The 27,454-nt window shown below is 33.0% G+C and overlaps 1 protein-coding gene across 1 annotated transcript in view; it reads right to left on the bottom strand.

The window, feature by feature from the left end:
* The window catches only part of CSMD1 (CUB and Sushi multiple domains 1), a 2,120,031-nt gene that overhangs the window by 349,692 nt on the left and 1,742,885 nt on the right, over nucleotides 1–27,454 (bottom strand). Inside the window, exons 32-35 of the mRNA XM_044659558.1 lie at nucleotides 22,087–22,203; nucleotides 15,300–15,413; nucleotides 13,285–13,380; nucleotides 782–985 (exon numbers count right to left, since the gene is read on the bottom strand). Of these exons, the coding sequence (XP_044515493.1) occupies nucleotides 782–985; nucleotides 13,285–13,380; nucleotides 15,300–15,413; nucleotides 22,087–22,203 (531 nt within the window). The remainder of the gene's footprint in view (nucleotides 1–781; nucleotides 986–13,284; nucleotides 13,381–15,299; nucleotides 15,414–22,086; nucleotides 22,204–27,454) is intronic.

Raw genomic sequence — 27,454 nt, 5'->3', positions numbered from 1 at the left:
ACCATCCACTTTTAAAAGGTTTTATACAACATAGAAATTCAACCATATTTTCTTAGTTCTAATAATCAGCTGAAGACATTTACTCAATTATTTATTTTTATCGTGCTGGTAAAAAATTATTTTCTAAAGACTAGGAGAGTTTTTAAAGAACAGTTGTGTCACTGAAAAGAATGCTGTTTAGAATAATTAATCCACCAAGGCTTAAATACTTGGTATCTTATTTGATATTAATGGAATTTATGAACAAGACCAGAGAGAAAATATTCTTATAATGTACAAATGAATTCAAAGGACTAAATATGATTCTGCCGGAGGCTCTTACATAAAATGAAGCAAATAAACTACAACTTACTATACCATTGTTATTTGCTCGGGATTAGCATATGACTTTTCAATAATTCATCAGCACAAATTTATTAAAGAGATACTTCACAAGAGATCTAGCCAATCAACATTATAATACTTTCCCCAAAAAACAGAATTATCTACTATATTTATAGCTTTAGAGTTAGTCACATAGTTAATAAATATTCAAGGGGGTGGGGAAACGTATCATACTTGTTCATCTAATGGGTTATTATAAGAAACACCATATTTCCTACCCTCCAGCTGGTACTCAATTATTTCTGACATGAAAAATTGCCCTTTTAAATTGGACATGACCATTATTAATTGATGGTGGATGAATATATAGATAAGGGAAAAACTATTTTCTGAAACTGTTATCCAATTCTGATTTAGGGCTAATGTGCACTATTAAACCCAGCCAATAATTGCTTACCTACACAGCTTGGTATTGTGTCATTCCACTGAGCTAAAGCATTAGGCACTGATTGGCACCGGATTGCTTTGGAGCCTTGAAGTAGATATCCAGGGTTGCATTCAAATCGAACAATTGAACCCGCTGAAAATTCAGAGCCAATTCTCCTTCCATATCTGGGCTCTGGGACAGAGCTGCATTGTGTATCACTTGTACGTGGAACAGCTAAAGATTGGTGATTTTTTTTCCCAAAGAAGGAAAAATAATATTAATTCTATGTCATAAAATAATAATTAATTTAAAATTAATTTAAAATAACTTGAATATTTCATATGCATATCAAACACCAATTTTTCAAAAGATTTTCCCATTTATTATCTCATTTTAACCTCAATAATCCTGTGATGTATATCTATAAAATATAATTTATAATAATCTCTAGCTTATAACATTTGTTACATATAATACAGAGAATTTTAAGTCCTTGCCCAACATCACTTGGCTAGTAGCAGATCCATTTGAACACTCTGAAAACTCGAGTCTGTGATTCAAATGCATTATCTTTTTACTTGAAATATGTGTGTGTGTGTGTGTGTATGTATGTATGTGGTTGTGGGAGAATCCATATATGTCTTTTAGAGACACAAAAATAAGGAGCATCTTGAAATGTTGGATTGAAAGCTTGTTTCACAGTTAGAATGTCTTGAATTCAAGTTTATCCATAACAAACAAATCATGGAACTTCTCAATACTTTCAAGCAACTTTTACCATATAAGTTTTAGAGAAGCTACTGATTTGTACTGGTAAAGGAACTTCTTCCTGAGGAGTTCCCTAAATAAATGAAATCATAACCCAGATCAAATAGTAATAAATATATACATACTCACATGTATATATGCATTCACATATCATATACAAATATATGCATATGCATATAATATGCATTGAAAATTTTTTCTTGTAGAATTCAGCTAACTGTTAGAAATCTTTCCATTTCTCTCACCTGCTATTAATGCCAATATTTATTTAGTTTTACAATGAAGGAAAGGTAGTGTAATGTAAAGATTTAGAATAAAAAAAATCTGGGTTTAATTGTTTTATGTTCTACCAATTTTGTGGTCTTGGGCAATCCGCTTCCTCTCTGGATGTCAGTAAAAGGATCACAATAATCTCTAAATTCCATTCCAGCTCTAACATACTAAAATCTCTAGCACTGTATTTTCATTTTTCTCTTGCATCTCTTTATTCACAACATATGCACCTTTTTGAAAAAAAAAAAAGGCTCACAATACCCATTTTTTCTTTCAGAATTATTTCTTTTTCTATGCTATGGAACATTGTCTTGTCTTAAAAATGAATGATGAACAATGCCATAGCTTAGATTGTGAAACACAGTTAAGAAAGCAATTCATTTAGAGTAGTTGTAGAGAAATTATTTTGATTGATCTAAGTTCCATTCAGGATTTAAAATTATATCCAATAAAATGCTAAAATGAATAAAGTTGAGTAACAACAGACTTAAAGCTCTGATATTCCATAATCTCAGCAGTGAAAGAATTTAAAACACCATTTAAGTCCTACATCTCCTTTTAAAAATAATTAAAATGGGAAGTAAAATGCTAGATGTCTATAATATTGCACTAATAGGCACTATAATGGATATTACTTTAAAATACCATTGATCTTTTTCAAATTTCTTGGACCATATTTTGTGAATGCAACATGGGAGAGAATGATTTGCCAATTTTTACACAATAAACAAGGCTTGAGAAGGTTTTACATGATGAAGAAATATCCCCCTGGTATTTTTCTATTTAGGTTTAAATATTCAATAAAAGAAGATTGTTTTTGTAAGCAGCTTTATGTTTGTGCAAGAGGCAGTAAAATCTTCACTAAATATTTTGGTTCATGCATAAAGTACAACAGGTTGCAAGGAGAGGGAGGTAAGATAACAAGATGGTACAGGTGGGCCCATGTGCTAGTAAAGTTTTCTTATGGCTTGTTTCTTTCTTTTTATGGTACAAATTGGTTTATTAAAGCAATTCAACAGAACCCATGCTTGAATAAAATTGGAGAGATCTGGACATTTGAGAAAGATTGGAAAATATAGAAAAGAAAACAATTTGAAATTTCTTAGAAAGTGGAGCAGGAGTTAAGCATGCCAACAGTGGGATGAAGCCATGAGTTGGATGCTGCATTTCCAGCATAGGTGAGATAGGAAAATATGATATATAATTAAATTAAAAGTAAAATGCAATAAGATAAAAATAGGGCAAGAGAGACATGGAATCTAGACATAAAGATATCGATGTAATTTGTGTAATGTCCTTGGGGGAGGGGAGATAAAATGATGTTTTCTTTTTTTCTTCAGTCATTCTCCATACTTCTTGATGTTGAGTTAGACATTTCCAGCATGACAGAAATTCTATTTACTAGAGTAATTATTCTGCATCTTTTAGTAAATGTTTCACACTGCTGTGAAACAAAATTGAAATCAACTCAGTGGAAAAGTGAAAAGGAATAAGGTCAACCTGGAATAGAGGGTGATAAATAAAATGATTGACTTTTCAGGCCAAATTAGTGTGTTCAGACAAAGACCAGATGATGATCTCTGTGGGGGTTATAATGCTGGGAAGCAGGCAATCCTGAAACTGTATGCATACTTTTAATAAGAAGAGAAGGAGGAAAATGTAGTAAACTTATTAATAATCATACCAAAAGCAGACTGAAATTAGGAAAAGAATATACTTGCCCCATGTATCCCTCTTAAAACTAAATGTAGTAAAAAATGGAAATCTACACACTAGCATGCAAACAAATTCAGTTGATGATTCATTTCATAATCCAAAGCTAGAATATCCCATTTTCCAAAATCAATCTTTTTCAGCTACTAAAAATTATTTTTTAAAAAATTATTCTGTCTACATCTAACAAATGAATTCAAATCAAACTCCCAGGAATACAAACTAAACTTTTATATCACCTCTTCATTAGTGGGAGAAAAAATATAATGCATTTCATACCTTCTTTATATAAAGTTAAGTTAATCTGCAAGCAAAAAATTAACTACTAAAGTTGAATATATTGTTTTTAATAACTAAAAAAATGATTCCTGGGAAAAATCAATAGTAAGATGTATTTGCATGTCAATGAACAAGAAGAAAATAAAAAAGAAAATTAAAGGATGAGTCCTGTCTGCATAAATATATAGAAAAGTTTATGCTTTGCATTTTCTACTCATTTCTGGGAATTCTTCTAAGACTTTTGTTGAGTTCAGTCCTCAGATTATGGATTTAGAGGCCATCTGGTCCAAGTTCCTCATCTTACAAATATGGAACATAGACCCAAAGACATTGAGAGACTTGTTTAGGATTAAATTACTAGAAAGTATTTAAGGTTAGATACAAACCAAGATTTTCCAGATTCTGATTTGTGTTCCACTATATCATGTTGCCTTAAAATTATCCGCATAAAACAATTATGAGTGTGGGACTTGTTTTTTGGGAGATCTTTTATTTCTTCCAATGGAGTCAAGGAAAACTGTTTACAAATCATCATCAATAAAAGACATTTGGGACTACCTTATTACACATATGAAGAAATAGAGCCCCACATAAGTCAATTTATCAAAGATTATAACTAATGGCTGAACTCAAGTTAGAGCTCAGTTTTCTACTATTACAGGTCACTTTCTTTCCCACATTTTTGAAATTCAGGTACTTCATTTGGGAAGTTAGAATGAAAAAATGAAAAAGTTAAAATTTATACCATTTTAAGCAATGAAGTAAGCATGTATTCAGTGCCCACTGCATTCATTAGGATACTAGGAAGACTATATCTTTTAGGAGTCCATAATCTAAGAGATAGTGGGAGAAAGAAATACTTCACTAACTCCAGAAATGTTGTGTCCCATCCTGAACCCTGAAGATCCATGAAGGAGAACATCAATGCTTAGCAATTATGGTATGTAATTGGCAATAAATGTAATGATCATTTATTATATAGTATTTGAAGCTGACATAGATTTAAATGATTAGAATAGTACAACTTATTAGTATATCATCAAAAAATAACAAAAACATCAAACCTATTTACCAAACCTAGCAGTAACACCATTCAGTTGGAGGGCACAGATACAAAGTATATCAGCGATGAACTGACAAATGGCAAATTTTCACTCCTAAGAATATATAAGTTAGAGTTATTTGATAGAATGATAAATAAAGACTAAAAAAAAAGAAATTTGAGTACAAGGCTAATTAATGTTCAAATGTAATAATTTCTACATGAAACTTTTCTTAACTGGCAGGCCAGGCAGGACCATTGGACTTCTTACTTCTTGATCTATACCCAAGAGACAAAGTGCATAAAGAAAAACTTTCAGCAAAGTAGTGGGAACGAGCCTACTTGGGAAGGCTGCTTCAAACAATTGCTGACTTCTCTGACTGCCATCAAATTAAGAAAAAAATGATTCCTGGATTCATCATTTTCTTGTAGAACCTGTTCCATTTATTGATACTGAGTAACCCTATCTTTTTTATTTTTGACCTGTAGCTGTGCTCCCATTTTAAAGTTATGCTACTGTAAAGAGCTGTCTGTACTTGTTGCCTATAACTCTTCATATCCTACTCCTTTTTTTCCTTTAAATTTTCTTTTATTTTTACCCAATTACATGTAAAAACATTTTTTAACATTAAAAAAGAATTTTAGGTCTTGAATGCTTTCCCTTCCTACCTTACATCTTGCTGAGATGACAAACCATCTCATATAGATTTTACCTAAAAAGCATTTTTCTTTATTAATCCTTCTGTAGAAGGAAATTCAAGAAATAAGAAATTAAGATATATAATGAAAAAAAGTCTGCTTTAGCCAGAATTCAGACTTCATCACTTCTTTCTCTGGAAGCAGATGGCCATTTTATTTGAATATGGTATTGTTTTGGAATATTATATTGCTAAGAATAGCTGTTATTCATAATTATTCATAGTATTTCTGTCACTGAGTGCCATATTCTCCTAGCTTTGCTTATTTCAATATGTTTCAGTTCAGGTAAGTCTTTCCAGATTTTTTGAGTTCCTCCTGCTCATCATTTCTCATAACACAATAGCATTTCATTACAATCTTATATTATAATTTATTCAGCCTTTCTCCAGTTGATGGATATCCTCCCACATTCAAATTCTTTGCCCCCACAAAAAGAGCTGGTTAAAAAAAAGTTTTTTTACATATAAATTCTTCCCCTTTCTATTTTTTTATCTCTTTGGGATACAAACCTAGTAAGGATATTGCTGGGTTTATACTATTTTATAACCTCTTGGGCATAGGTCCAAATTCCTCTCCAAAATGGTTGAATCACAATTTCCCCAACACTGCATTGGTGTCTCAATTTTCCCACATCCCCTCCAAGCTTTATCATTTTCCTTTTCTGTCATAATAGCCAATCTGATAGGTGTAGGGTATCAGAGTTTTTTAAATTTGCATATTTCTAGTTAATGGTGATTTAGAGCACTTCTGTGGCATAACTATACTTAGCTTTAATTACTTTGATAAATGCCTGTCCATAGAGTTTGACCTTTTATCAAATGAGAAATGGCGTATTATTATATACTGACTCATTTTTCTATGTATTTGAGAAATGAGGCCTTTAATACACTTTTTTGATTTTTTTGAACTATTTTGATTACTAAATATTACTCTCCATCCTCTTTTTCCCCTATTTTGTTTCTGACCACCACATCCCCCAATTTGCTCTCTTTTCTATCAGCCACCCTACCTTTTCTTATCCTCTTTCTCTCCTTCCTCCCCATAGGGTAAGACAGATTTTTATAACCAAATGATTGTGTAGGTTCTTTCCTCATTAAGCCAATTCTAATGAGAGTAAAGTTCTTATGTCCCATTCCCCAGATTCACCATCTACTTAAGATTGGAATAGACATTAGACTAGGGAATCAATTCCTTTTTAATATTTCTGTCCCTTTTTTTTCTTTGTAACAGTAGCTTTCTGTAGTAATAGTAGATATGGGATAATTGCAGTATTATTTCACCAAGCCTATGTACTTGTAGGATATAAACTATTTCCACTGGAAAGTAGAAAAGTATCATGAACTTATTACCATAAAGTCAGCAAGCTCTAGAAGCCATATTGAACTGATTTAAAATACAGTGGTCTGTTCACATTGCTGAATGTGTTCACATCCTCTGTACCTTAAAGCAGACATACTTCTCTTGTAATGAAGTGATGAGGAAGGATTTGAAGCCTCTAAGTCCACTTCTTCAGTGGCTATTTATCAATCAGAGATGTTTTGGGATGACCCAGGGAGAGACTGACTGATGAGCTCACAAGGAGTATATATAAACTCATTAGAAACGAGGTTGCTCTCTTTTGCCCTTTTGGACTGTGAATGTTTTTGACTGGTCAATTAATAAATTATTATAAAATTAAAGAATATTATCTCTCAAAAATTTCAATCATTACAAGTATAATATAATGTAATGTAATGTATAAATTTTCCCTAGAATTGAAATTAATCAATACCACTATTGCCTATTGTAGGATGACTACTAATTCATCAGTTTCCAAATATCTTCAGAGAACAAAATAAAAATTTTGAGAAGAAAAGTAGACAGGAGAATGATGATAGTTACAAGCTTATATGAACAGTGAAGAAGTCAATATACCCAACTAGGAAAACTGGCTAGAGAAGAATGCTATGCTGTCTTAGAAGAAATCATGGGGCCACTACATAGCATGTTAAACCTTAGCACTGGATCTCTGTCCTCTGAATTCTTGAGAAACCTTTGTCTACTTTGGAAATGAAGGGAGCTTTCATAATGCTAAAGAAGGGGAAAACCTTACAATATCTTCCAATAGTGCCATGGCCACCACAACATTAAACAATTCATAAAATGATCAACGATATTAGAATTAAGGAGAATTTACATTCTATCTTAGGAAAATGAGTCTCATAAAGGTAAAGTGATCTGCTCATGATCACACAGTTAATAGTACCCAGTAGAGGCCCAAATTAAAAAAAAATAGTACTTAAAGACTGAGATTAAAGATATCATGACAACCTGGCTCATTTTGGAGCCTACCAGACAATCATTTATTGACAAAATGCTTGATAGATATATTAACACTGTAATTAAGGTCATTACTAAATATTCTTTGTTACTAACAATAAAATATCTCTGTGATATTTATAGAAAATTAAGACTTTATACAACTTAAATCACTGGTCCTTTTTTTCCTGTTCTCCACAAAATAAGTGGAAACAATATATAACTGAACTGTCAGCCCGTTAACAAGGGTTAGTTATTCTATAACTGGGGTATTAAAAAAGTTCTTGTGCAATTTCAAACTTTAATGATTTATGAAAGGAATGAACTCTAAGTGGTATATGAAAGCACTATTCATAAGAATTTTACACAATACAGTTCAAATAATTGCTAGGCTTCAATATAACTCCTATCTTTCATGAAAAAAAATGTTCAATTTGACTTTTCATATGTATTGAAAACTTTCTCCAGTTGCTCTTGAGTGATTTCTTAAATTGCATTTGTGATCAGGGACCTATTCCTCCAAAGAATATAATTTTGATGAAAAGACATCAGTTTTAACATGGCCCCTGGGGCAACAGATCAGGAAAATGAAGTACACAGGGCCTTTATAAAGTACTTGGTCTAATACATACATACACACACACACACACACACACACACACACACACACACACACACACAGTGTCTATATACATCTCTATGTGTGTACATAAATGTATGTGTATATAGATAGATTTACATTCAAATTGCTGGTTCAATGCTCGAGCTTAAGAAAGACATTCAGAATTCTATGTTTCTCTCTGTTCTAGACATTTTCTCTATTACTTTCTAAGGTCGCCTATTGGCTTCACACGTTTGAATAGTAAAGTGGGTGCAAAATCTAGATTCCTAGTCTACTTAAGGGATTTCTAGCTGCTTTGTGATTTGCCATTCTATTCTTTATATTTGCAAGAAAGGGGAAATGGCATCACCTCTCCTGATCCTTTTTTTTTACTTTCTTACATAATTCTTTATATTTTGCCATAATTAGGTAGCCCAGACCAATTAAATAACTAATTTTAACTCAGTGAGGCACTACCATGCGTCAAACAATTGTTACTTTAACCCACTTCAGAGGCTTCTTAAAATTTTCCTTAGTCAATCAATCATTCACTGTCTGTTTCTTTATTACTGTCTAGAATACCCCATAACTGAACAGTGAGGAATTTTTAAAAGGAAATCTTTTCTGGGGAATTATTTTGCATTAGATCCAAACCCAAAGCATTAGAATAGAATTCATCTATAAGCAATGTGACAGACTTCAATTACAGCTTTTTTTTTTTATTGTCACCTTGTTTGTTTTCTAGACCAAGGCTTGGTCAAGGAGGGAAATATAGGCAGCAATCTATTCCCTTCCCCTCCATGGGAAGGTGAAGAAACATGAAAAATAGTTTTTAAAAAATTTACATCTCAAAACAAAACTACTGTAACAATCTACTTAACCACCCTTCCCCTGCCACCTTACCCCAGATAGGGGAGGGAGAAAAGAAGGGGAGTGGCCCAGGTACTCTGCACAAGGGAGGGAGTAAGTGCTTCTGTTAAGCTGCCAGGAGCGAGGCTTGGTGGAGAGGGAGAAGTGACCAGCTCCAGTGGAGTCCCTCTGCCTTTCTAGTAACTAATTCTGGTGGGTGACGGCATGTATTCCCACAGAGAGGTCTCTGTGTGATATGTTTCTCCAATTTCCTTCAATGTCTGAATTGGTTAGTGGTGGTGCAAGCATCATTTGGAGCTAAGGATCCACAAGGTGTGAAAGAAAAGATCAACATCATGCTAAATGGGAATATCTTACATACCCCATCAATGAGAACAACATCTCTTCTAGCAGTTAGATGTGTTCCCCCTTTACCACATTTGCTCTCTAAATGGGAGTCCATTTTCCTCTGAATTCTATATTTACTCATGAGAGAACAATGACATAGACTTTAGGGAAAATGTTTTATATCAAGTTTTCTTATTGTAGCATTTTAGAAAGCATCTCGTTCTAATAGCGGCTTAAGGCTGGTAATAAATAATTCTCCACTGATAATCTTTCTAGAATATTGGTGAGAGTAAATGAAAGGCTTTAAAGAATTATCCCCTCACTCTTCAAGACTATCTTCTAAGACTGAGAGGGAAATGTTGCCAAGCTCTATGGAGCTCATGTGTGAGAGTGGCTGGGGATTGGGGTTCTCAGATCTTCTGTAGTAAGCATTATAAACACAGTAAGATCTTTCTTATTCTAAAGCAAACTAATGACATTTCCCCTGAATCTTCTTCCCCTACAAGTTATTGTCCTGAATCCTACCTTTTACAGCTAATGTTTTAAAATGTAATCTAAACTTGTTTCCTAAGCTTCCTTACAATCATTTCCTTCCTCAGCCTCATGTGATATGTTTTCTGTCCAATTAGAATATTATCCTTGATTCTGTAGATTCTGTCCATGAAGGTAAAGACTGATTTTTCTTTAACTGTTCTTTGTGTCTTCATCAGGTAGAGTAGTCTGGTACCTAAAAGGCATTTGATAAATTCCTTTTTTTTTTTTAAAACCCTTACCTTCTGTCTTAGAATCATTGGTTCCAGGGCAGAAGAGTGGTAAGGGGTAGTTGATGGGGTTTAAGTGATTTGCCCAGGGTCACACAGCTGGTAAGAGTCTGAGGTCACATTTGAACCCAGGATCTCTCATCTTTAGGCTTGGTTCTCAATCCACTGAGAAATCCAACTGCACCCAATAAATGTATTTTGAATAATTGCCTGAACCCTACCATTCTCTCCACAGTCATCTCTTAAATTGCTAAATACAACATCCCTTCCTTCTAGTCCATTTCATCTCCCCTTTTTCTCTATTCTTACAGCTACTACCCAAGTTCAGACCCTCACTATCAGTATTCTAAGTGGTCTCTGTACCTGAAAGGTTTCATTCCATCCTCCACACAGCTACCAGGGTGATTTTTTTTTTAAAGTATAGGTTTGACCATGTCATCTCCCCTACGTGATAGACTCCTGTTTCTCCCTATTTGATGATGGAATATGAAGATGAAGTATGAAGGATGAAATATGAAGATATTGAGTTGACATTTAAGGTTGATCACAATCTAGTCTCTTTCTACCTTTCCAAGATTGTCAACTTTACTCTCCTCCATTCACCTCTAAGATATATCTTCTAGTCTAGGGAAATCAGTCAGATGATTGGTCCTCCTTCAGACCAGTTCATCTCCTATCTCAGGACCTTTACCCAGGCTATTCCAACACCCACATAGTTTGAATGCACTCCTTCTTCCCCTTTGCCTCATGGCATTTAAAATTTGGGAGGCTTTTCAGTTTGTTAGGCACTTGAGTTTTCCTAGTAATAGTTACTTCTATTCTGAATTTATCATGTATGTGCCAATTTGTGTGTGTGTGTGTGTGTGTGTGTGTGTGTGTGTGTGTTCTGTGTCCATCATTATGTAAGCTCATTGAGGACAGGGGCTATTTGCATGTTTTGTTTTTATTTTCTCAGAGTTTAACACTTTGGTTGTCATGAATAAATCCTTAATAGATGCTTGATAATAAATAAATCTTTACATTTTCTCACACTTATCTAAATATTTCACAAAGAATAGGTGATTAATAAATATTTGCCAAGAAAATGTACTTTTAATGAGTCTTGAACTTGGAAATATATGAAAAAGGACTCTGTGTCCAAACTAGCTGTGAAAAAAGCCCAAAACAAGAGAGAAAGGAATAGAACAAAGGGAGGAAAGGAGGAAAATATGTGAGAGGGAAATAACTTTACTCCTTATCCTTAACTCAGAGATTCACTGGCTTGAACATAATATAAAATTTTCTATGTTATTTGATTTCTCAAGCCACAGGAGAATAGAAGCAACTGCTTCTATTCATAGAAGAAAGTAGGGGGAGGCTATTTGTGTCAGATAGTTTGACAGAAGAAATTGTGATTGTTGATATCCAGAAAAATAAAAGAAAAAATTAACTAAAAAAATAAAAATAAATTCTCCATAAAATAATATTTCATGTTTATAATAATAATTTTTAATTAACAAGAAAAGTTAGGCCCCCAAAAATCAGAACATATTTTAGAATGAGTTACATAAAAATTAAGTCTATGGTAAAGGGGGAAAAAAGTTGACTGAAGAAGTAATCTTAAATTATCTGGAAAACATCCTTTATATCCTGATATCAGGTATATGAAGCTTTATTGTAGCCATGAAATTGAAATTAGAATCCATCCTGATATATATTTCAAATTAAAACAAATAATCTTAAAGTCAATATTCTAATTTCCCTAAGCATATTTGATTTTCATGAATGAAAGTATGCCTCTCCCTGTATTTGTATATTAATTGCAAATTTATAATCAAAACCCGTTGGTATCTTGAATTCCATAGATATTTAACAAAAGCTTTCCCTACTACAGTTTATACACATACTGCCATATGTAATTTGGCTTGGGCATTGCACCCCCAAAACCAGGGGTCAGCAACGTATGGCTCTTTTGAGGGCCAGACATGGCTCTTTCTGCAGGAGCCATAAAGTCAATTTTTTTCAGGTGCTGTTACAGGAGCGGCACTGTGAGCACTGTACGGCTCTCACGAAATTACATTTTAAAAAATGTGGCGTTTATGGCTCTCAAGGCCAAAAAGGTTGCCGACCCCTGGACTAAACCATAGAAGTGTTTTAGGCAAACTATAAGCAGTGAAATTCCTTCACTACCTTATATTCTCTTGACTCCTAACCCAAAACATCTCATAACTCAGATAAGACCCTGAGAGGATTATCCTACACCTCCTAGTTATCAAGTTGTATCTCAGACATCCATCTGTCCTCTAAACTATGAGGGTCACCCCGCCTATGTCTTCAGGCAAACCTCCCCTGCCCATGCTTTAGTGCATACCATTCTAGAGTCATGTTTTCACCATGGCACAGTCTTGTCTTCATGTTGTAAAGAGTATAAAAACCCCAGAATTGATGTTATCTGGAGACAGTTTTCTATCTATGCTGTTCCACCTAGGAGGCAGACTTCCACCTGTGTTGTCCTCCGGACCAGATTCAACATTACCTTCTAAATTAATAACTTTCTCTTTTTATTTTTAAGCTAAGTTTCAGAGTCTTGGCATCCTTACAAAAGGTACCCTTCCCAAGTCCCAGGGGTTCATCTCAAGCCCCCCCCACACACACACACACAATATAATGATAACATAATATTTTGGAATCATAACTTTTAGAGCTAGAAGGGACTTAAGAAACCATTCAGTCCAATATTCTAATTTTATAATGACTAAATTAAGAGAGAAGAGATAAAAAACTTTGGCTGAACATATCCTGCTAGCCAGTGCCAGACTTGAGATGTGTACCAAATTCCAGTCCAGTGAACTCTCCAGTAGACTACACTTCCTCCTAGTTCACAAGGAATAGATTAAAGTAAAATATTTTTTGCTAAATTTACCTTGGTAAACAAAATGGAATCCCCTGGCAGATGCACCACTTTTTGCACTGAACCTCAAAAGAATTTGATTGGATGTGGCCAAAGGCAGTGTTTCCCCTGCAAATAAGAAGAGGGGTGAAAAATAAATAAACAAACAAATAAATATATATATTTATATATACATATATGACATGTGTATCATAGGATTCATTAAACACACCAACCTATAGTATATAATACAATTTCTGGGATAATGCTTCAGAAAATAATTAGTTATGTTTGCAATCTCACTTTATTATATTGCCAACCTTTTTATAATTTCTTCCCTTGGCCTTATCACTGAAATGCATTTTTGTAAGCCAAGTTTAAAACATTTTGTCCCCTTTGGAATTAAAACATTTTGCTGTTTGTGAAAGAATGTATCCTTATGAAATATAGCCACTTTGAATGCATTTTTTCTATCATATTTTTTTTTTCTATTAGTTGAGAACATATCTTCTACAAATTGCTTTCTTCAAGGAATCATTCAGGGCTTGATTCACCTAAAGAGAATCAATTTAAAACTTTTGTTGGGAGTTGTTTTTGCCACTGACAATCTTTACTAGAATCCACAATATTCCAAGAGAATTAAGAGCATTAGAGAAAGTATTTTATAACTGACTCACCCCAAACCCTACCTTCTAAAAATCTAAATTTTAGATGAACACAGTGGGGGAGCTGTAAAGAAGAAGAAAAAGAGAATCAAGTATTTAAAAATAAGAGTAAATTTTTATCATTCCTTTCCCTTCTTGCTCAATTTAGTTATGTCTCTGATGAGATCCACACTACCTACCCTTTCTCATGATCTTTGCAAACACATTTGTAAAATGTACTTATCCCAAGTAAATGAAAATTTATGCAATTATGGAATGTAAATCGTATTTTGAAGAGATATGCACACATTTCATCAGCACCGTAGCACTGTGCTTAGGTAACTAGAAATCCATAGAAAAACCATACATATATTACACACATATATAAAATACACCTTTATTCCTTTCAAATTTCAGTAAAGATATGACCTTTTCTGTGAAATTTTTACAGACTCTCTCAAATACTAGAGCCTTTCTTGCTCTCCCAAAAATATCACCTTGTTTTTACATGGTAAATACTATTATGTGTACATACCCCTCCCCCATTAATTTACAAACTCTGTGAACTTGAAATCTGGAGACCCCAAGTTTGTCCCCTTGAGAATTTGTTCCTTTGAGAATTCTCCGTGAGGGAGGTTTCTAATTTAGCCATTTCAGATTGAATAATAGACCTTAAGGTCTTAATGGCCCTAGTTGGGTGGAACTAGTAGACCCAAATCAAATGTCAAGTACCCTTTTGTCCTGGCTGGACCCTTTCCTTTGTATCCATTGTAAACCATCTGACTCTCCCAGATAATCCTCTCTAGCCTCCCCTTTCCTTGTAGCCATGGTAATGTCAATCAATCATACTTCCCTGTCCTTAGTTCCCCAAAAGGTATATAAGTCCCCCAAGTTCTATTTTTCTTCCTGGCATCATCTAGCACCATGCAGGCTCCCAGGGATATGTTCCCAGAGTCCCCAGGAGTGGGCCCTGTGAAGTTTATGGCACTGGGCTCTATGTAGGGGCCAATTATTGGACCTATCCCTCTCCTGATTAAAGATTTGATTTTTCTGACTACTTTTAAGTAGTTCTGTGTTTTTATCAAGTTTACAACCTATGAAGGTAGATTATCTTTGCCTTTGGGTTCCTAATATCTATCACAGTTATTGGTACATAGAAGGTATGCAATAAATGCTGGTTGACTAAAAGATTATTATGAAGGGGGATTCCCAAACAGATTGATTTCAAATAGATGGAGTAAAATATTTGATATGTTTTAAAAAAAAAAAAAAAGGAAGTTGAAGTCAAGCAATTATTTTATACCTTCTTCTGCATTTTCTTGAAGTCATAGTATTTCCCCTCCACCTTCTAGAATTTTCATTCCCTATTAAGTTCCCCCTAAGTGTCTTTGTGAGCTTCTTTACCTGAATGAAAACCAGAAAGTGAGCTGAGAAGTCTGGCTTGTGGATGAGCTCCATCAAATAATTCTGCCAAGTCATTCAGGGCTGTCTGAAAATAGGCAAACTGCCCAAAAACAACTGCAAAATAATAAGGAAAAAATAAGAAAATCTCCATTCAAAAACAAATAAGCATTAAATATTAGGTGATTGTGAAATTAGGTTTTGGCAAATTATAGATTTCTTATTGTATCTTTAGTTTAACAAATCTCATACAAGCAAAAGAGTTTTAAATTATTTTATGCCTTTAAAGACAAATGTAAAAATGTTCCTCAGATGTTTACAAATTAATCAATTTGATTTTACTTTTTCCTCTGTGACCCGAGAAGTGTACATGCTATGACAATATCTGATAATGTCATCAATCTTCTTATAGATATGCAATTAGAAAAGAATTTATAATTTTTTGTCAATTTGGGTGTTCATTCCTTCACTAAAATCTTACTCCAATAGCTTCTATCTCAAAAACAACGTCAATAGGAAGCAAACTATTTCCACCAAACTAGAAGATTTGAGAATAGAGATGTTAATGAACTCTATCCTGTGTCTGTCAGCTAATGACTACAACTCAAGAAGATTATCTTTTAAGGCACAAAACATTTATATCGGCTAAATCACAGATCTTGAAGTACTGAAATATAGTTGTTGCATCTGGATCAGGTGAGAATATCTTGAAACCTATGTTGCTTACTTGAACAATTTTAGAAGCATTCTAAGATTCTACCTTCAGATTAGGTGTGGGGATAAATAGCAAAGGTCATATATTAGTGGGCCTCTGAGGACATAAGTCCCATCCTCTGATTTTACAAGTGAGAAATCACAGAAAATTAATTTTTCAATAATATTTAACTGGCTGAGTTTCCCAAGGTCTCTTAAACAGTATGAATTGAAGAGAAATAGAATTTAAACTCAAGTCAACTGATTGTAGAACCAGAGTTAGGTTTAACCACACATATTCAATTGTTTTTTATATAAAACTTATTTAGTAGGAATGTTAAATTTATGTTCTAATTAATAATAGGGACTTCCAAAATCATTTGAGTTAATCCAACAAACTTCACAGGGCAAAAATGTAGCAATGCTCAAAATTTCTTTGCTACTATGAAGTAATGATGAAAAATCATTTCTGAAACCCTAGTAAATTTATGTCAACAATAAATATGCATATTACATTATATAGCCTGGCATTAAAGTATAAATAGCAGAAAATTAATTCCATGATTGTTCTTGATCATGAGAGTTTATGAATTGCATATCTAGATAATATATAACTATGTTATTATGCATTTTAAAAATAAAACCAATGGCTTTTTATCTCATTTTGAGGGAAATAATTAGTATTTAAACTAGCCTAGGTGTTTATTTTTCATACCAATAAGTTAAATTTCAATTTTGAAGAAAAATAATTTACTTGGATCTAAATAATTCCTTATAACCTGAAATAATATGGTATTTGTTTATTTATAATTGTATAAGAAATATAAGTATGTTTATTTAAGGAACAAATTAAATAGAAAAATAATTTTACAATTTAAAGTATCTATGTTGGAAGAAGCAGTGTAATTTTAAGTCATAGAAAATGATTTTCCCTATTCCTAAGAATTTGAAGGGCAAGAGAGCAAATAACAAAAGGAAGTAGGCAATAAAACTATCCCTAGAACTGAATTTGGAATGCAGGAATGGAGGAAGAGAATAGATTTCAAAATAAAACAAAGCAAAAAGGAAAGAAAACCAAACCATGGCATTATGGGAAAGAATTGGCAAGCTTTGGTTTTTGTGTCATGAGAGGATCATAAGTGCTTTTAGCCAATCAAGCACATATTAAGTGCCTATGATATGCCAGCCACTGTGCTAAGCTCTTGGCACTGTGCTGTGTCCTCTAAAATTGACATCTTGGAGCAAAGCCCCATACTTCATGCCCTAGTTATAGCTCCAAAGCTAAATTTCCTGAACAAAAATTGACAGATTAAAGATGTTTTCAAAACTGAAAGACAAACATTACAGTTAAATATTACACATTTTCTTTTAATATTTTTGTATCCTTCAAGTATATATAAGATTTTTTATGTAAAAAGACCTGAAGCTTAGTTGACTGCAATTAGTATTTATAAAAAAAAAAAAAATTACCCTGTCTGGCAAAGAATATAACTATGCATTCCAATAAAAAAAGTATTTTTTTCTTTTACAAATTATATTTTTAGGCTATTTTATGAGATGGAAACGTTTTGGAGATTATATCTTATTCAGGAATAAATATGAAATCATGAGAAAATCAGTGCTAGATATATTCTGAGTAGGGCCACGAAGAACAGAAATAAGCATCACCTTGTCCACTGAAGAAATTCATGTTTCAGAAGGGAACCTGATACAGAATATTTAGCAAGCCTTCAAAAAAATAAATCTATGTTCTGTTCTCAGCTCCTTTATCATAATTCTATATTAATATTTTGTAACCCAACATCTTCTCTATTTACAAACAAACAGGATAAACGCTACAACTCAACTCAGTATCTTAAGGTAAACCTACTGTCTTAAAGAATGTCATAAAATAATTATGATAAAACAATAATAATATAATAAAACCCCAATTGTCAAAACTACTTTTCTTTTATTTATCTGATTGGCTCTAGTGAAACATTTCATGAATTCACTCAAACTATGATTCCTCTTAAGCATATTGTAGACACACAATAAATGCTTTTTAAATCGAACTAAAAATCAAAGTATTAGACATTTATCTCTGACTAATGCCTAGTTTTCTCATTTTTAGAACTATGTAGTAACATTTTAATTTTTAATTTGCTCTTTATTCTTTTTTTAAACCTTTACCTTTCATCTTAGAATCAATACTGCTCATTGGTTTTAAGGCAGAAGAACAGTAAGGACTAGGAAATAGGGATAAAGTGACTTGCCTGGGATCACATAGCTAGGAAGTATCTGAGGTCAGATTTGAACCTAGGACCTCCCATCTATAGGCCTGGCTCTCAGACCACTAACCCACCCAGCTGACCACTGAATTTGTTCTTTAAATGGACTTAACATAAATGCCATCTTGATAAAGGTTACATTTTGATAATAATTATAACTAGCATTTATAAAGTGCTTTAAAGTTTGCAAAACAATTGTAAAATCATTTCATTTTATCATTACAATAACCCTATAAAATAGATACTATTATTAGACCTTTTTGCAGATGAGAAAACTGAAGCAGACAGAAGTTAAGTGACTTGCCCTAGAGTAACAAAGTTATTAATTGTCTGAAGGCATATTTGAACTCAGGTCTTTCTGATTCCCAGTCTATTATTCTATAAATTACACTAATTAAATGCCATGTGATTACCTTTGTAAATACAAGTCTTTCAAGGAAAAAAAAAAGAATGGATTCATGTCCAGGGATTTAATGATAAAAACAGGTGGAATTAATGTATCTGATCCGACTCCTTAGTTTACAGAATAGAACACAGTTCCTGGTTCCCTTTTCATGAATTTTCTCCCTGAGGTACAGTATATAGACAAATGAGCAACTCATAACTGTAAGAAGTATCTGATAAATAAAGGTGATAGTATAAAATCAGGACACTTAGTAGATGACTAAGACTATATCATGTATGAAAAACTAAGGCTATGAGAGCCCTTCTGATTTAAGATGTGCTACTTTAGGTGAATAATGTTTTAGGTATCATTTAGATTTTAAAAGCATTGTAAGTAGTAAAATAATAAATATTCCCCATGAGATTATTTATCTTACAGGATTTAGCCATTTATTTTTAGAAAGCAATTTACTTGCTGTAAGCTTTAAAATATCTTCAATGCTTTAGCTTTATGGATATATTTATGTTCTCATCTCTTATTGATTTTATTTCCATATGTATGATAACTATAATGCTTGGAATATTCAAAAACGAATCATTAGGGGCAGCTGGGTAGCTCAGTGGATTGAGAGCCAGGCCTAGAGATGGGAGGTCCTAGGTTCAAATCTGGCCTCAGACACTTCCCAGCTGTGTGACCTTGGGCAAGTCACTTGACCCCCATTGCCTACCCTTACCACTCTTCCACCAAAAAACTAATACACAGAAGTTAAGGGTTTAAAAATATAAAAAAATTTAAAAAAAAAAACAAAAACGAATCATTATTAGTTATGTCTAAAATGTTCAGGAAGAAAACAGCCTGTGAAGAGCTAAAAAGCTATTGGCATGCAGAATTCAGCAAAAGACTCCATCCTGTGTTAAAATGTCCTATTCATTAGGAAGGCAAGGAAAGCCCAGCAGAGTAATTAAGCACAAAACAGAGAAGCCCCATGCCAAAAGCCAGCTTTCTTTTGGTCATTGTTCCTGATTTATAGGTATGAGTCATGGGATTAGGGAAAGGTAGTGATTCAGAAATTAAGAATTTAGTGGAATTTTCACTCTAATTTTGGACACAAAATTAGCCTTTAAAAAATGTTGAAAGATTATTTTTTAAACTAGGATACAAGGAACAGAAAAATCCTGTGTAGGGAATGCAGAATAACAAGATCTCACATCATGAAATGAGTAACATACATCTCCGACTGAAACTATATAAACCAAAGCAAGAGACCACCTGTACCTACCTTTAATTAGGTAAGGTAACCAAAGCAAACTAAAGGAGAAAACCCTGACTGAGGATAATTTGCAACCCAAGTTTGCTTTTCAACATGAACATCATAGGCTATATAAGAAATCACAAAGTTATACTTCATCCAGGATTTGCTAGTGTATCAGAAAAATCAGTTTTTAAAAGCAAAAAAATTACAAAATTACAAAAACAAGGACAATTTTTAAAAATCCAGTATAGTTATATAATTGGTTTTCCTAAGAAATAGATTCACAAAATTAAATGCCATTTGAAACAAGAGAAAAAAAGTACAGCACTGGAAAAAAATACCATGTACCTATGTAAATTGTTAAACTATATTAGGAACTAGTGCTCACTATAGACTCTCCCTTCTCTGAAGTCCTATTGCATTTATTATAACACACTACTGACACTTATAGTATTATATCAGATTTATTTTAAATATCTTTTTGCATATTACCTATCACCTTAAATAGAATGTAAAGTCCTTGAGAACAGGAAATTTATCACAGTTACTACTTTAGAACTATTTTATTCTTTCACAATCATGCAATTCCTGGAGTAGAAGAGAAAGGTTACTGTGAATCAAGAAAGGATGAAATTAGTTTTTAGATAACTGTATTTCTCTAAAATTTTGGAGAGCTGTCTCTGACTCTTTCAGTCTGTCTCTCTAATTGTCAGCCTACTCTTTCCCTGCCTGCCTGTCTCTACATCTGTCTGTCTTTCTGTCTATCTCTGTCTCTGCCTCCCACTCTGTTTCTCTCAATGGTTAATAAACAGAATGAATGGATGGCACCCATCGTATAAACTAATAGGCCATCATTATCTAATGATAGCGTTACATTTCGTGGCGTGGCGTTGTGTGTGGGTGGCCAGTTGAGTTGCCATGGGAGGGTCCAGCTCTGCAATTTCAGTTACTGTAAACTAGAGAACTCTCCATGAGAAACTTCATTGTATCAGGGCAGAGAGGCATCAGTTTGTCAGCTCAGAGAGTTTATTGCTTCACTAAGGATTAAGTGAAGTGCGCCCAGGACACAGACAGAATTAGCAGAGACAGACATTGTGCCCAGGCCTTCTGGGTTCCAGAGCTGCCTGTTACAGCACAGCTCTCCAGCGTAGTGTCCATTAATTTAATTACCTTTCCCTGTCACTTTGGACCTCCCTTTCCTATTTGTTTCTACCCAATCAACTCTCAGATGTGAATAGCCTTTGCAGATACTAGAAATATTACCATTAGCTCTACTTTTACTGCTTTTATTTTGTGTATGACAAACAATAAAAACTATGTTTGTATGTTCAGGGGGGGAAATTGCATATGAGATCAAATGAAATAATATAGGTAAAGTACTTCATGGAAGAAGTTAAGTAGTTCCATAGATAGATCTCTGGACTTGAAGTCAAGAATTTCTAAACTGGAATCTGCCCTCCAACACCAGATAGATACATGACCCTGGGCGAGTCATTTAACTTTTGATTGCCTCAGTTTCCTTATATGTAAAATGGAGATAATAATAGCACCCACCTTCTGGAGTTGTTATGTAGACATAATATGACAATATTTATAAAGCACTCAGAATCATAACTGGCTCATGTTATCTCTCAAATGAGATATATGTAAAGTGCTTTACAAAACTTAAAGTGATATGCAAAGCATGGCTACTATTGTTGTTGACTAGCTATCTTTTTCCTCAAATCTCCTTTCCTGAACAGATGAGTATGGACATAAAGAGGAGGAAGAACAACTCATGGAAGTCATCAAGGAAAACAACTCACAATAGATAATCTATTTTTATTTTTCTCAATGGGTAGCGCTTTCTATTTCTGAGTGGAAACATATTGAACTAAGATTAACGATCTCTCCCATAATATTAGCCATACTCCTACATACCCTTACTATCTATTCTAAACCAATATATACAGACAGTATCCTCCCGAGGAAAGTTAGAGACATGAAAATAGATTGTCTCAGAAACATAGAGGTGACGATTCATTTTTATTTTCACATTTGTCTTCTATGAACTATAGTGAATACAATCCAAGTTCCTCTGGGAGAAGTGTTTGTTAAAGAGTTGAGGTATTTGTTTGTATAAAGTAGGCAACATAACACAAAAAGAACGATGACTGTGAATTTAAAAAGCATGTAATAAGAAATTCTTACCAAATTCCTTTGGAACAGTTATTGAATAGTGGCACATCTGACCAGCTGTATAATTGTGTGGGTAATTTGGTGACAAAACAACTCCTTCTGATCCAGTGTACTGTCCTCCACAGGGAGCTGAAAGTAGAATCAATCAAAACATCATACGTTTCTAGTTTTCTCTAATCCTAAAATATAGCATCTCAATTTCCCCTCAAAGGTCTAAGCTACAAATAATATATTGACAAGAGGAAAATCTCAGGAAAATCAAAAATATTCCGTTATCATTTTATGTAGTCATGAAGATAAATCAACATTAATTTTTAAAAATTAAATAAAATATTGACAAATAGGCTTCAACAATATATTAGAAATATCATAAACTATCCAAGTGGTTGGCTTTATAACAGGAATGAAAGATTGGTTTGAAATAAAAAAAATTATAAATATAATAAGTCAAATAAAGTAAAATAGTCATATTAAAATAATGAAAAATATATAATTATGTCAACAAATACTGAAAAATTTTAAACATCTAATTTTGTTCATTTTTCAAATATATTATGGTACATAAGGAGAAATCAAGCTTTCTTTAATAAAATAAATAACATCTATCTAAAAGCAGGCATGAGCATTCTATATGATGCAAAAAAAAAAAAAAATTAGAGACCTTCCCAAGACAATCAGAGGTAAATCAAGCATATTATTATTACCACTAATATTTAACATAATCCATAAAATACTAGACATAGCAATAAGACAGGAAAGAAATTGAGGAAATAATCATAGGCACAGAGAAAACAAAATAATTGATTTTTTGTAGATTATATGATGATTTACTTGGAAAATCCTAAAAAGACAATGGCAATTTTAATTGGAATAATTTTATGACTTCAGAAAAATTGCTGGTATATAATAAATCCTCATAAATTATCAGAATTCATGCATGCTGACAATGGCACTGAACAAGAAGAACTAGAAATAGAAATACGATTCAAAATAGATGGTACAAAAAATTTAGGAATTTATTAAATTACAAACCTAGAAACTATTTAAATTTAAATATAAAACATTGCAGAAACAAAGGTAGACTATAAAAGTAGTATTGTAGACTTTATAATTGCTCATAGGTAGTTTAAGAAAAAATGATTATGATACCCAAATTAACTTATTTAGTATCATATCACACTACAAAAGAAATACTTCAAAGAACTAGAAAAATAATAAAATTCATGTGGAGAGGGGAATGGTCAGGAATGCCAAGAGTTAAAAAGAAACAAAAAAATAGGAAAGAAGAGAGGAAATTGTATCAGTACCAGATCTTAAATTATGCCATAAAACTAGTCGTTAAGATTATTTCATAGTGGCTATAACATGGGGAGGTAAATTAATGAAACAGATTAAATACACAACAAAAAAAGGAAATGAACACAATAATATAATATTTGATAAGGCCAAAATTTCCAGTGAAAAGACTCCCTATTTGAAAAAAATTACTGAGAAAACTGCAGAGCAGTTTGGCAGAAACAAAATATAGTCCAACATATCAATCCATATACTAAGTGGATAAATGATTTATAAACAAGAAGAGACAGGCATTATATAAATAAACAAATAAACATATAAACAAGTTAATAAAATAGAGAAGTAAAGAATTTACCTTTTAGATCAATGGGTAAGGGAAAGGTTCATGGCTAATCAGATAATAGAGGGTATCACAGAAGCTAAAATGGGCAATTTTGATTATATTAAATTTAAAGGTGTTTGCATAAACAACTCTAATGCAGTTAAAATGAGAAGGGAAACAGGTAATGTAGGGCAATCTTTATAGTTTCTCTTATAAAAATTCCAAATTTAAGATATAAGAAATGGATTCAAATTTGTAAGCCTACATGCCATTTCGCAAAAAATAAATGATCATTGGATATTGAAGAAACCCAAACAAGGTAAAAATGATTACTCCCCCTTTTTAGAATGTTATTGGATTTCAGAGGAGGGCAAAGTAATTATACACATACATACTTTTGTTGACTATAAAAGAATTTGGCTCCTTGAGGAACAAGAACCAAGACATACATTTTTAATTTTCTCTCAAATATGGTCTGTATTCAATAATGATCTGTAACAGGAGTCAGTGATTCCCAAAGTGGGCGCCACTGCCCCCTAGTGGGTGCTGCAGCGATCCAGGGGAGTGGTGATGGCCACAGGTGCATTTGGGGGTGGTGAACAACTGTAAGGGGTGGTGATAGTATGTGACATGGGGTGCTAAGTAATATTTTTTCTGGAAAGGAGGTGGTAGGCCAAAAATGTTTGGGAACCACTGGAGTGGATCAAATAGATCAAAATTATGACACATTAAAATTAATTTAAATATATGACCATTCTAAGTAATCATATCTACATTTTCATCTTTCACTTAGAATACTTTAGTAGAATATAACTATCTTAGCTTCTAAAAATAATTTTAAAGTTCATTCTCTCTCTCTCTCTCTCTTAAATGAAGGAATACTTCATTTAAGCACACAGCATGACAGCAAAAATATTAAACTCCAAGTCAACTACTTGATATTAGTCACAGCATATATACATGTTAATTGACACTTTTTAAATATACCATTCCTTATCTTAAATGATACAAAAAGTTTTAAGATACTTCCTATAATGACTTTTCTGGCATTTTTCAAATGCTCAGAAATGAAGGAGAAATCATGTGAGACAGCTCCACTTTTCTATGATCTAGAAAATTAAAAAAATTTACTTAAGAAAGCCCGACTTTCAGCATATTTTTAAAGAAATAACAGCATATGGCTTTCAAGTACAGTGAATAATTTGACCTATCTCTATAGTTAGTGCAATTATAAACTTCAGTTCAGTTCTTGTTCAGATACTAACAAAATTCAAATTACTATATTCTATTATAATTATATATATACATATATATCCTTATATGCATAATATTATTGAGGGAGCTATTATTTCTTTTACTTAATACCAACATAAAAATTGGCTATTTCATGCATCTTGTGATAATTAATGTTTTCCATTTGTGCCATGCAGAAGAGGATATTTGAGGATGAATTATAAATTAATTATAATTCTTTTTCACTGGGAATCAGAGATAGCAAGCAAATACTGGGTTCAATACAAATAGTGAGGAACCACAAACATTGTACATATTGGGTGGAGTTGCAAAACACCAAGAAGTGCTTTTTGAAAAATTTTACCTGTCTTTATATTTACTAAAGAATTTCCATATGATAGGAAGCTGAAAGCATTGTCGATGTGTCTAGTGTTATAAGGAATCTGCAATATCTAGTGTCTTTTGTTGGAAATTTCAGTAGAAGACTTTTTTTTTTAATGAAGCATATAGATTATGTTACTTTATTAACACAAATTAATTTTGCAAAAGTGAGGTGACAGTGGAAAATATATCAAAGCTAGAAGTAACCTTAAAGATCTTTTTTCCTTCCTCTTTATTTTATAGATGCAAAACTGACACAAAGAGTTTAAATGACTTGTTCAAGCCCATATAGGTTGAAAGTAGCAAAGTTGGGATTTGAGCCCAGATCTTCTAACTCCAAATCTGCTTCTTTTTTCAATGTACCATGCTGTCTTTGTGTAGATTTTAATGGGTTTCTGTCAGAGATGTCAAGTTCTGATAGGACAATGTAATATTTTTGGTATAGTTAAAAAATGGGATTTGGACTTCTAGAACTTGGCTTAAAATATGTGACACATTCCTGTCCAGAAAGAGAGCATACAAAATCAAAGCTGGCAAGACTGTGATTATTGGTTTTCTCACGAAGCTAGTCAAAAGACTTTCAAACTAAAAAAAAGATGGAGGAGGAAGAAAATTGCCTATCTATATCCATCAAGTCAGATAACATAGAAAGTAAGCACAATAAGCAAAGAAACAAAACCCTTTGAAACACCCTTAAATTCTTAGAATTTGCCACTTGGAGGTGACTCTATAACCATTTAGTCAAACTTGTAAACAAAAGAAATATCCACTATAATATACCTGACAACTGGTCATCCTGCTTCTGTCTAAAAATCTCTAAGGAAGGGAAAACCCATCATCTCTTGAGGCAGGACATTCAACATTTGACAGCTTTATTTATTAGAAACCTTTTTTTTTCTGACATATAGCCTAAATTTCCTTCTTTGCGATTTCCACCCACTGTTCCTGGTTCTGACTTCTGGATTTTGACAGTCTAACACTTTATCCAAATGACAGTCTTTCCTTCAAATACTTTATGAAGGATAACATACATACCTCCTCCTCATCTCTCTAATCCTAAATCTAACATGGCCAATTCATCAGCCAGTTTTCATATGGTATGAATTCAAGGATCTTTCTCATCATCCTGGTTGACCTCTTTTGAACACTATCCAGCCCAGCCCAATGTCCTTAAATTATGTTGTTGTTCAGTTGTTTCAGTTGTTTCCAACTCTCTGTGATCCCATTTGTGATTTTCTTGGCAAAGATAGTAGTGGAGTGGTTTGCCATTTCCTTCTCCAAAAATCATTTTACTTAGATCTAAACACATTACTCTATGATAGATGTAAAGAGCGTAGAGTATAGTGGGCCTCTTACCTTTCTATTCCTGGAAGCTTTGGCCATTTTAATGCACTTCAAGATCATACTAGCTTTTTGGCTGCAGAACTACACATTGAGCTAGAAGTCCACTAAAACATTACCAAATGTCTTTCAGAACAATTGCTATCTTACCATGGCTCTCTCATCTTAAACTTGTAAAGATGATCTTTATTGTGTAAACAAGTGAAAGAAGAGACAAAAATCTAAGAGCAGTAAGTATTAAAAACCCATTGCCTCAAATATGTACACACAAATGTTGAGGGTTTAGAAATCATAGAAATGGAATCAGAGGGCCCAAGTAACCTCACAGTTTTTTACTAAGACTTTAGTAATAAGCCTCTTAACAACAATATGGTTCTGCATGGGTGTAACGTATTCTAATGAAATAGACTTAGTAAAAGGAGTTTATTTATGTGGAAGGGTCTTAACGTTACATTAAAATGATTTACTCCTGTGAGTAAATTCAGAAATCAGAAAAAGGAAGTATGGAGGAGAAAATGCAGGATAAGATCAAAGAAAAAAAGAATTAGGTGTTCTCAAATCCAAAACTACTGTCCATAAAGAGGAAATATATGAAGAATGTAGAAAATAACAAAACTGACAAAGACAAAATACAATAGTCATAGGGAACTTCAGTTATTCATGTATCCGTTAGGACTTTCCTTTTTGCCATTATTAATTCCTGCCATCAAATTCCTTGGCACTATCAAATGGTTCAGTATCAGAAAATTATATACTTTTATCAGTGGAAATTATTTCAAAAAGGAGATATTAACATCTGCTTTGCAG

This window comes from Gracilinanus agilis, chromosome 2, assembly GCF_016433145.1.
Source record: "Gracilinanus agilis isolate LMUSP501 chromosome 2, AgileGrace, whole genome shotgun sequence".
Taxonomy (NCBI): Eukaryota; Metazoa; Chordata; class Mammalia; order Didelphimorphia; family Didelphidae; genus Gracilinanus; species Gracilinanus agilis.
This window is presented reverse-complemented; position numbering and strand designations above follow the sequence as displayed.